Below are 11,401 nucleotides of genomic sequence, written 5' to 3' on the forward strand. Positions count from 1 at the left end.
GGGTGGGGTTTTCATCCTCCACCAAACTCATTCTCATATGCACTGGGAAGCAGAGTGAGATTCAAGGTATCCATTAGCTTCAGCTTCTCTTATCGCCCTTTGAAATTTAGACATGGAGCTCATAGGAGCCGCAGGACCTGGTTTAGGCTTCCTTTCTAATTTAGGGAGCCTGTTTTGAATGGGAGGGCCTCTCTCCTCTCTACTGACTGGAAAGGACCAATGATCATGTTTATGATATTTATTCTCCTTCCGATCAGTAGGCATAGCTAAATTGCTCTTAGATTGAGCTGGAGCCGAGGGGTTATTTAAAGTTTGAGAAAGTTCAACCGTTTCTGCCTCTGGTGCCAAGGTGTCACGAATTGAATTCCAGAGGGAAAGGGTATCTGCCGGGACCTTCTCAGATCCATGGTAGCTGTAATAATTCTTTAATTGCTCTCCTACTTTAGTCCAAGTTTCTAAATTAACAGTTCCATCCTCAGGAAGCCATTGACATACATCTTGTATAAAACTTTGTCTGACTGGGAGTAACCTTAACTCCTCTGCTAGCAAGCATATGCATTAAAAGATTAATACAGAGTCTTTCTTATTTAGACTCAGTATGATCCATCTTGTCAATCTAAGTTCTGTACTAACTACCCGCTTACCCTACTTATCCTCTATAGGGGGGGTCTGCAGCACCCTACAGTGCAGTCCTATCCGTCCCAAGTACAGGGGGACTTACCTAGGGGTCCCTGTTCGGGCGACAGATGCTGGGGTCCAACCCCAGCAGGTCCAGGGGTCCCCAAAGGTGTGGACGGAGTCAGCAAAGAAGGAATGACACGGAGACAGCCTTCAGTTGGTTAGCAGCCTAGCCAGGACCTCTAGCCAGAATCTCCAGCCAAAGTTCTGGTTAGGAACTCCAGCAAAGTTCTGGTCAGGATCTCCAGCGAAGTTCTGGTCCCAGGTTCTGGTTAGGATATGATGTTTATTGTCTTGTTACATCTGTATTTATACCAGTCGATTTTAATCCTGTCAATTTCTATTGCAAAGGTTAGGGCGTTTCTTATCTCCATTCCAGGGAGTAAAGATTATGTAGCTTAAGCGTGATTGTTTGTAGTTAAAGTGATTAACTACCCACCTGGCACTTAGTTAAGGGGTTGTATCCCCTCCCTAACCTCAGGGAAAAATCCCCACCTGGGGAAACAACCTTTCTCAGAGAGGTGACCTTGGTTAAAACACATGGTGCTAAGGAGAGCAAACATATTAAGAAAAATATGCTATATATGCCAGGTCCCTTGAAACATATGCTGTGCAGATGTTTCTTTCCTGCAGCGACTGTGTCAAGCAGCAAGGATGGGCCGGCTTCCGGCACTAAGTGAAATAAGCCAGTCAGAAAAAGACAAATACCATATGATCTCACTTATATGTGGAATCTAATCAACAAAATAATTTAACAAACAAAATAGAAACAAAAGCACAGATACACAGAACAGACTGACAGCTGTCAGTGGGGAGGGACTTGGTGAAAAAAGGTAAAGGGATTAAGTAAGAAAAAATATAGAGATATGACACATAGATACAGACAACAGTATGGTGATAGCCCAGCTGGAGCAGAGAGTCAAAGGGGCAGGGGCAGGGGCAGGGGCAGAGGTGGGCTATGCTGAGAGATTCGGTTACTACTCTGGGTGTGATGAAGCCATTGGAGAGTTCTGACAGGGGAGTGAAATAACCACAGGACACCTTTGACCCTGATGTTGGCCGGTGGACATTTCACTCCTCGGGTGAGAACAGAGGCAGGGAGACCAGGGAGGGGCTATGGCAGTATCTGGGGAGAGAGTGCACAGTGGGTTTCAGAGAACAGAACTGAAGCCCGTGGTTGTGAGTTTATATGGAGGCACATTTTGGCAGAGAACGAGTAGGATTTTTTAACATTTAGGGCTGACCAACAATATTGGGCTTCAAGGGTAATGATTCCCTTCCATGCCATTGCTGAGGCAAGTCTGATCCTAGTCAGATCTGAGAAGCCACAGGTCTCCCAGGTCACTTCGGCCCACGATTCCCCTGTGTTGGACATAGTGCAGGTTTCACCACCCACTGTGGGTCACAGGCCCACATCTCACCTGCTGGAAACACCATGCAGTGGTGGGGAACAGAGACATCTGGCTTGTAACTTGATGATGTGATTTTGGGTAAGTCTTGTCATCTCTCTGGGTCTCTGTATTTTGCAAAAGAAATAAAGATTAATGGCCCCTCAAGGGTTGTTGTGAGGATTAAAAGATTAATCAGGTACTTCTCGTAGCTTATCAACATGGAATAAGCTCTGGATATTGGTTGTGTAAAACTCCTGAAAGGTGTGAACGAGGTGTGGTTCAGTCAGTGACATGTCACACCTCTGTCCCCAAGGCGGTCCCAAGGAATTTTTGATTACAAAGCACTGGCCTCATCCGTGTTTCTTCACCATTGTTTCCTGGCTTCTGACCTGCTTTGGTCTCTCTGGGACCCCAGAACGGCCACACCTGTGTTGCCTCCCAGTCACCCAGTGACACTCACGGGACTTCTGTGCCAGACCAGCCTTTTTGACAACATGGGCACACCCAGACCAGGAAATGACCCAGATCTTAAATGCTATTAGAAGGCCGGGAGTCCTAATCAGTTTTCTAGAGGAGCCCTTGCATGCGGTGGAGCCTAAGGTTGCGTTGGCCCAGGGACAAGAGCATCCCTTTGAACAAAGGTAACTTCTGCTGCTCAGAAGCCACGTGGCGGGGAGCTCTCTCAGCCCTGTCTAGCCTTGAGGAGCCTCTGGGGCTGAGGGGCCCGGGGTCGAAGGCTCAGGGCATCAGAGGAGCTGGGCTGCCTCCATGAGTGAGGGTGGCTGCCTACTCCCTCTCTAGGGATAACTGTAGAATCAGGCACCGGGGGTCCTGAGGCAGGGAGGGTGGTGAACAACTGCTTCTCACTGTGGGGAGTCTGTGGTCTTCTCAGGGAGCTGCCTGCTGTCCTGACCAGAAGCCCAGAGATAGGTGTCCTGTGACCTGGAGCCTGTGGATGTCCATGGCAGGGTCCTTAGAGATGCCTGTTTGGGTGGGGAACTGGGGAGATGGGGGGCAGAGAGACGGGCTTGCTGCCAGTCACTTAGGATGCTCAGACTTGAAGTCAGGAGAACTGATGACTTACCAGCTGTGCAGGGCTAAACAGAGATGAACACACCCTCTCTAAACCCAGAAACTCATCCTAGAAGGTGCCTGGGGGTACTCTGGAACCTCCTAGCAACTCCAGATGTGGTGGGTAGAGAGAACCCCAGGGCCATCACTGCCTGGAGAGCCAGGACCATCGAGTCCCGACAGAGATGGGAGCTTCCACTTGGGGTTGTCTGGCCCAGGAACATGCTCTTCCCATCCTCAGTCTCACATGTGCAGCTGGGACAGGATCGCAGGGCAGCTTCCTCCGAACAATTTTCCCATCCATTTCCAGGGGAAGGGCAGGGCAATGAATAACGTGTTTTTCTTCCCTCCTTCCTTCACAGGCCAGATGATGACAACCTCCTCGCCACCATCTGATCTGCCTTATGTTCTTCACAGAAAACCTAAAGAGAAGGTGGTCGCCCCAGGAAGTAAGTGGCAAATTACAAACCAGCATGGTGGTCTCCATCCGGCCTTCCCAAGGACAATGGGGCACCAGGTCCTCTCATTTGCCCAGCTACAGATGTATTTGCTGAAATACTCACATCATAAAAGCTGCACTTGAATATCTCAGAGCATTTAGTTCTCATCTTATGTGTGTTTAGAATTGTTTACTTATTTTGATAAAGAGGGCAAAGAAAACAAACATACTGATGACCAATTTTAATTTTAATTTTTTTTTTAGTACTCAGAGACTGTCAATCAGAAAAGGACAAGTTACTGATACCCCTTAATAATCTTTGGGGTACCACGATTTCAGACACTTTTTTTTCCAAGATTTTTAAAAAATATATTTTATTGATTTTTTTTACAGAGAGGAAGGGAGAGTTATAGACACTTAGAAACATCGATGAGAGAGAAACATCGATCAGCTGCCTCCTGCACACTCCCTACTGGGGATGTGCCCGTAACCCAGGTACATGCCCTTGACCGGAATCGAACCCGAGACCTTTCAGTCCACAGGCTGACGCTCTATCCACTGAGCCAAAAACAGTTAGGGCGATTTCAGACATTTTGATCCACAAAACAGCCCCTCCCTTTCTCCTATAGCCACTCTTAGAACAGTAAATCTGCCCTAGAAATTAATAAGCCAGTATAGTCGCTCCCCCACCCACCCCCCCATCTGAGGAAGATATGTTTTGAGATCCTCAGCAGATGCCTGAACCCACAGATAGTACCAAACCCCATATATATTATGTTGTTTCCTACACATCACATGCCTTTTCACTGAACAGAAGCACTTTACAGCTACTCTTTGACACATCTGAGTTGCCAGCATCACTACTCTTATGCTCTGAGGTCATTGTTAAGTAAAATAAGGGTGACTGGAACTCAGCACTGTGATACCACAACAGTAGATCTGATAACTCAGACGGTTATCAAGTGACTCCTGGGTGGGGACTGTATACAGTGAGGACACGCTGGACAAAGGGACAATTCACATCCCAGGTGGGATGGAGTGGGTGATGTGAGGTCCCATCACAACTTTAGAACGGTATGCATTTTAAAACTTATGAATCATTTATTTCTGCAATTTTCCTTTTAATATTTTCTGACCACAGTTGACTGTGGGTAACTGAAATCGAGGGAAGTAAAACAGTGAATAAGAAGGGGGAAACCACTGTATTACAGGATGCAGCCCAAGTCCTGAAAGTTGATAGTAACCTCCCGTGTGCTTTGTGCTTTTTCTCCCTGTCACTTGGTAGGGATAGGAAGTCCAATGACCTTTAGTATTCGTGATCCTCAACAGATGGTGTGGGTGCTGGAGGGAGAGTCTTTAATTGCAGTTCCTTCTGACAACAATGTCAAACCTGGTGAGTGACAATGTTTGCCTCTTAAAGGGATACCATCTCCACTGGGGATGGGGCTGTATGAGCTCGGCTGTGACCTCTCCTACTTCTGGGCACCAGCTCAGTGTCCAGAGGAGAGCAAGAAGGACAAGGCAGTTCCCTCCCGCAAAGGTAACCCTGTACCTAGAAATGAGGAGTGAGGGATGGGCAGTTCTCCTTGAACAAGGAAAATGTCTTCAAGGAGACAGGGTTGTCCATTCAGTCAGGCTGCTTTTCCTTGGAGCTTCTCTACTTTAAATGTCATCCATTGCTACCCATGTCCTCAGATTAAATTCCTTCACCTTCCACCACCAAACTGCACACTCTTCTAGCTTGGTGTCCTCTACTCTGGTAACAGGAGAATATGTCTTCCTCCTATCAAGAGTCAATCATGCCTCTATGAAGCTGTGGGAAGAAGTCAGTGCAACTCAGCTCTTTCCCGCCCCCTAGGATTCAGTGTTTGATCTCATCCCTCTGTTCCCTGCATATCCCACCTTGGTCTATCTATTGGGTCTTTTCTGTCACTGACAAACATGCTCTGATATAATATTTCCAAGCTTAATACTAAAAAGCTCTTCTTGATGCCCACATTTTATTCCTACCATCATTGTTTTTCTATATACAAGGCACCATGCTATATGCCAACCACAGCCAAATTCCATGGAAGCGTTGACTACACAACCTGTCTCCATTTTCCCTGCTGCTCATGCTTACATCATGTGAAAGAAACCTGAGCGGGCGGTTGAGGCCAGTGTGATGAGCCCATATTGCCTTATGAATCTCAAAGTTATGCCAAATGTCACCTAAGTGAAGGAAGCCACAGGATATACAGAAGGAGCTCAGTCCTAGCCCGTTTGGCTCAGTGGATAGAGAGTTCGTGCACTCACTGAAGTGTCCCAGGTTCGATTCAGGTCAAGGGCATGTACCCCAGTTGCAGGCTCGATCTCCAGCCTTGGTCAGGGCATGTGTGGGAGGCACACAATCTATGTGTCTCTCTCATATCGATGTTTCTCTCTCTGTGTCTCTCCTCCCTCCCACCCTCTCTAAAAATCAATGGGAAAATACCCTCGGGTGAGGATTAACAAAAAAGGTGCTCCTTCTAGCTGAGTGAGCTCCCCTTAAAGGACATTCTTGGAAATCCCACACTACACTTCCACTTAGAGCTCATGGACTATAACTTAAGGTCTGGTCAAAGTTAGTGGAAGTGTGTTGGGGAATTTTATTTTTATTTTGGGGAAACTGGGCTTTGATAGGAAGGAGGGAAAAAGGAAATGGGCTTCCACCACCCATCTCTGATGGAGCAGTTCTACCCCCTGGCTAACTGGGGGAGCCTTCTGGGCAGACCTGGCTGGTCAGCACGGGGCTGGGAGGAGCAACAGAGTGTTGGCAGGACCGGCCTTGCTGCCTCCTGGAGCTGATGCCTGTCTCCATCTCCCTATTTCCAGCTACTGTTTTCTCAGTGCCATGCACAGACCCGGACATCTCTAATGAAAAAGGCAGTCCGATATACCTGGGAGTCAAGGAAGATCTGTGTCTGTTCTGTGCAGAAATTGAGGGCCGGCCAACTTTGCAGCTTAAGGTGAGTGGTTGTGCAGCGAATGAGAGAAGTACTGTGACTTTTAATTTAATTAATTTAATTTAATATATTACTGAGTAAAAATAACATTTTTTCAACCCTGGATTATTCATTGTAAGGAAACTTGACTTAGATAGTCCCCAAGCCAATACCTCCTCCCTTTGGAATGGGTGTAACACTTACTTTATGTCAGAGCACCCTCTGAATGCCAGAAAGGACACCACAAAGGCAGTTCAGGAAGGCCAGGACTGCAGCTTCTCCATTCCTCATCCTCTCCAACTGCCTCCCAGAAACCCTCTGAGATGCCGGGCACTCCCATGTGAGCTCAGGCCACGGCACACGGAGGAGAGAAGGGCAGATTGTGAGTCTGGATGCTGCAGATTTCACGTCTGTGGTCCCTGCACTGAAAGCAGTGTTTACAGTCATGAAGCTCAACCTTCTGCTGTGACGGACGCTGCAATGTACAAACCCACTGGAGACTGGGAATCTCGTGAGACTGGTCTGAACCTGTAGATGGGTGCCTAGCAGGAGCCCCCATGACACAATGAGCCCCACTCTGTTCTGGGAAAGATGGTGTTGTCTCAAAGAATCAGAAGTGCCTGGTGTTGTGGGATCTCAGGGGCAGCCAAGCTGTTGGGAAGTGAAGTGTTGCCTGTGCTGACACCTGGCATCCTCCTCTCATCAGCCATGCTCCTCCCTGTGGGGAAAGCAGTCACTCCTGAGGCTGAGTTAGTTGAGCTCCCTCCTCCCAGTAATCCTCTCTGATAGGCCTCTTTCTCCTCCTAGAAGGAAAGCATAATGAAACTGTACGAGGAGAAGAAGGCGCAGAAGTCCTTTCTCTTTCTGCGTGGCATAGAGGGCTCCACCTCCACCTTCCAGTCCGTTGCCTGCCTCGGCTGGTACATAGCCACTTCCTTGCAGGCGAGACAGCCTGTCACCCTCACCAACGACAGGGGCAAAACTTACAACACCAACTTCTATTTCAGTTCTTTACAGCCTGAGCTGGGGGTGGCTGATTCTGGGACAGAGAACCTCTAGGTCATGGTCCACCTCACACCTGTCAGAATGGCTATCATCAACAAATCAACAAATGACAGGTGCTGGTGGGGATTCGGAGAAAAAGGAACCCTCTTTCACTGCTGGTGGGAATGCAGACTGGTGCAACCACTGTGGATAACAGTATGGAGTTTCTTCAAAAAATTAAAAATGGAAATTCCATTTGACCAAGTAATCCCATTTCTAGGAATATATCCCCCCCCAAAAAAAAACAGAAACACCAATCAGAAAGGATATATGCACCCCTATGTTCATGGCAGCACAATTTACAATAGCTAAGATTTGGAAACAGCCTAAATGCCCATCAGTAGATGAATGGATTAGAAAACTGTGGTATATCTACACAATGGACTACTACGCTGCTTTAAAAAGATGGAACTCTTATCATTTGCAACAGCATGGATGGAACTTGAGAGCATTATGCTAAGTGAAATAATCCAGCCAGAGAAAGAAAAATACCACATGATCTCACTCATTTATGGCTAATAAAGAACATTATAAATTGATGAACAAAAATAGATACAGAGGCAGAGAAGCATCGAACAGACTGTCAAACTACAGCGGGAAAGCTGGGGCAGGTGCGGGCGGGAGGGGGTGGTAAGAGATCAACCAAAGGACTTGTATGCATGCATATAAGCATAACCAATGGACGCAAGACACTTGGGAAGGGGTGGTGGTGGTGGTGAGGGCATGTGTGGGGGTGTGGGGGTGGAGGTGGGGGAAGGGGCTGCCGGGGAAAGGTCAATGGGGAAAAAAAGAAGACATATGTACTACTATTTGTAATACTTTAAACAATAAAACAAAATTTTTTTTAAATTCAAGAATAAATGCATTAAAAGTAAAAAAAAAAAATAGAGAGATTACTGAGCACTGATGTCCATCCACAGCCCACCTCATGCTCAGCACCCAAAGCCACCTCCTCTAGACATGCACTGGCACACCACACCTCCCAATGGAGTGTTGTTCCAGTATTGATCCTGAAAGTCACTTTTTATTCTTTCCTGATATTGTCCACTTTGCTGTCAAGTCCAGTTAGGTCAACATCCCAAATGCTCCTTGTATATAACCCTATCCTGTTCCTCCCGCCAGCCCATGGCCTAGAGATGTGAATTGCAAACATTTCTGTTCATGCCACTCTTTCAATAAAAATACTATTTACTAATTTTATTCATGTTCATTATAGATATTGGAAATTTACTCCCAAAGAAAAATGTAAAGGATAAGATAAATATGAAATAAAAATTTTACATGTTCATACTCATGAAGAATTCTTAATACTTTCTATATCAGTGATGGCGAACCTGTGACATGCGTGTCAGAGGTGACATGCGAACTCATTTTTTTGGTTGATTTTTCTTTGTTAAATGGCATTTAAATATATAAAATAAATATCAAAAATATAAATCTTTGTTTTACTATGGTTGCAAATATCAAAAATTTCTATATGTGACACGGCACCAGAGTTAAGTTAGGGTTTTTCAAAATGCTGACATGCTGAGCTCAAAAGGTTAGCCATCACTGATCTATATTATAAAAATCCAGTGACCATAACGCTGTAACACCGTAATGACCAAACAACCGGTCACCCTGAAGTGCATTGATGGGTCTCATGGCATGTCAGGTCTAGGTCCTGCGCGATTTTGTGCGCTGGGCCTCTAGTTAGTTAATAATTTGACACATAGTATATATTTTGGTTAAAGATGAATTGTTAACATATGAATGCAAATTAACAATATGAATGCAAATCAATCCATGTTTCAAAGAATCGCTTATATCAGTTTGAATTATTTTTCAGGCAACTTCTTGAAACTCATTGTATTGTCTTTGTTTTTACTTTTTAAAGTGGCTGGAAGTAGGTCAGCTGACATTTTCTCGTTATTTTTGGGAATTTTAGTAGAACCTTCAATCACAGTTTCTTTATTGGGATGTTTTTAAGCCCATTGTCCATTTTGTGAGGATGACTTTAGTTAAAGCCTGTAATGAAATCTACAAATTCACGTCACCAATCACATATAAGCTGCAATTTACTATAATAGCCTGGACATGAATGTGTGTGTAAGCGCTCTCCTCTCAGGAGACCTTGCCCTTCTTTGCACATGACAAATGTGATCATCAGGTTTTGCAATTTGTACTGATTGCAATGGATAACTAAGTCTGCATTTCTCAGCCAGGCATAATCTGTTCCAAGACCTGTCCTTCTGGCATTACCTCCTGTTGCTTCACTGCCCAGGATTGTTGGGGATAACCCTTGAACCCCACCTTATACCCTGCTAGCCTGCCTTTTCCTCAGTCACTGCTGTGCTTTGAGAAGTCGTCTCTGCTGCACCAGCCATCTCTCTCTGCCTGGTCTGGGGAGCCTAGGACACCTGGGGGAGGACACTTGCAGGGACCTGCTTGGCACTCATGCATGCGCAAACCTGGAAGTAAGAGGGAGCTGCTCCAGAGGAGACCTTCCCCAGTGGGGGATGGGAGTGGGTGGGAAATGCTACCTCTCCCATCACTTGGTGGACAATTCTGAGATGCATTCTATCTACATGGTCCTCAGAGGGTCCCAGCAGGACTTGGTCATAGCTGCCCATGGCAGTGCTTCACCCAAGAACACATCCTTGCTTTGGCTGCCCTAGCTTTCCTGCTTCCGTTTTTCCAGCCTCTACTCCTGTTCCCTTTTCATCACCCTGCATGCAAGCCTTGTCTCAGGCTCTGCTTTCTGGTGTAAACTGAGGCTGAGACAGATCTAGAGAGAGCTTCTTTCCTCTACTAGTTACTCTCAGCACATCAGCTTTCTGCCTCCAACACCTCCTCTCATACAAACATCTCAGACACGTTCATCCCTGTGTATCTCACTGCCCATGTCTCTAATATCCCACATGTCTGAAGTGTTGAGAGACCTCTCCTCATCTCCCCAACCAAATGCACTATCTGTCTCCTTTAAGGTCCATAGCATTTTGCCTTCTCACGTGACATATCTTTTGCTAGACTTCGTGCTCAAGTTTTTCTTCTTGTCTTGGTCCCTTTACTCTCTTCTCCTCAACCAAATTCTAGGTACACAGAGAACAGGGATTGTGTCTTTTATGCCTATTTACTCCCCTTATGTGCCAGCCATTGCCTCTTACATAACAGTTTCTCAAAAAATATTGTAAGTGCATCTTTTATTTTCAACAGATACTGTCAATCTGCCTTTTGATGTGGCTTTTCCAACTTATACTCCCAACAATGTGTTTATCCTTCCTTCCCTGACCAAAACTTACTTTTAAATTAAAAACCATTGTTCATCCAGTGTATAAAGAATATCTTGTTGTTACTGTGATTTGTATGCCCCTGAGTCCTAGTATGCCATTGACTGCTCAGCACATTCTAGTCTTGGCTTCTAACTTCTCCACCAAAACATTTTTTTGAGCATCACCAATGACATCTCTGTTGCCACATCCTGTGGACATTCTGCTGTCCTCATCTTAATTGATGTTGGACAGAGCCTGCTGCTCTGCCTCATTCTTACACTCACATCTAGGGGCTCTGTGACCATCACCCCTAATGTTCCCCAACCCCAGTGGCTTTCCCCTCTCATTCCTCTTCTCCAGTTCCTCTTCCTGTGACTTCAAAAGATGCAGTTCCTCAGGCCCCGTCTCACCTCTATGCTGTCTCCCTGGATGACATTACCTCTTCTCATGAATGGAACACTGTCCTGATGGATGGAATAGTTTGATCTGGCCCAAGGCTCTTGTTGGAATACCAATTTATGTTGTCCCAGAGCATGCAAATTGAATATGTCCTAAGTAGTACCC

At 45.9% G+C, this 11,401-nt stretch overlaps 1 protein-coding gene across 3 annotated transcripts; it reads left to right on the plus strand.

Moving 5' to 3' along the window:
* Positions 1-2,638: 2,638 nt before the first annotated feature.
* LOC102427846 (interleukin-36 beta-like) lies at positions 2,639-7,676 on the plus strand. 3 transcript variants are annotated; one of them, XM_023749101.1, is made up of 5 exons: positions 2,639-2,710; positions 3,503-3,589; positions 4,909-4,972; positions 6,433-6,566; positions 7,350-7,676. In XM_023749101.1, the coding sequence occupies exons 2-5, from the start codon at positions 3,545-3,547 to the stop codon at positions 7,599-7,601; spliced, it is 495 nt and encodes a 164-aa protein (XP_023604869.1). In that variant the 5' UTR covers positions 2,639-2,710; positions 3,503-3,544; the 3' UTR covers positions 7,602-7,676. The 3 variants fall into 3 exon arrangements, with proteins under 3 accessions (XP_023604869.1, XP_014306086.1, XP_023604868.1); XM_014450600.2 differs by having other exon boundaries at positions 2,645-2,710; positions 4,865-4,972; XM_023749100.1 differs by lacking the exon at positions 4,909-4,972 and having other exon boundaries at positions 2,645-2,710.
* The last annotated feature ends 3,725 nt before the right edge of the window (positions 7,677-11,401 follow it).

Source organism: Myotis lucifugus, unplaced genomic scaffold (assembly GCF_000147115.1).
Source record: "Myotis lucifugus unplaced genomic scaffold, Myoluc2.0 scaffold_2818, whole genome shotgun sequence".
Classification (NCBI taxonomy): Eukaryota; Metazoa; Chordata; class Mammalia; order Chiroptera; family Vespertilionidae; genus Myotis; species Myotis lucifugus.

Coding starts and splice junctions, on each gene's coding strand:
- LOC102427846 (XM_014450600.2), top strand. CDS start 2,653: ATGCGGTGGAGCCTAAGGTTGCGTTGGCCCAGGGACAAGAGCATCCCT. Junction 3,590..4,864: donor GAAGGTGGTCGCCCCAGGAA/GTAAGTGGCAAA, acceptor GTCACTTGGTAG/GGATAGGAAGTCCAATGACC. Junction 4,973..6,432: donor TGACAACAATGTCAAACCTG/GTGAGTGACAAT, acceptor CCCTATTTCCAG/CTACTGTTTTCTCAGTGCCA.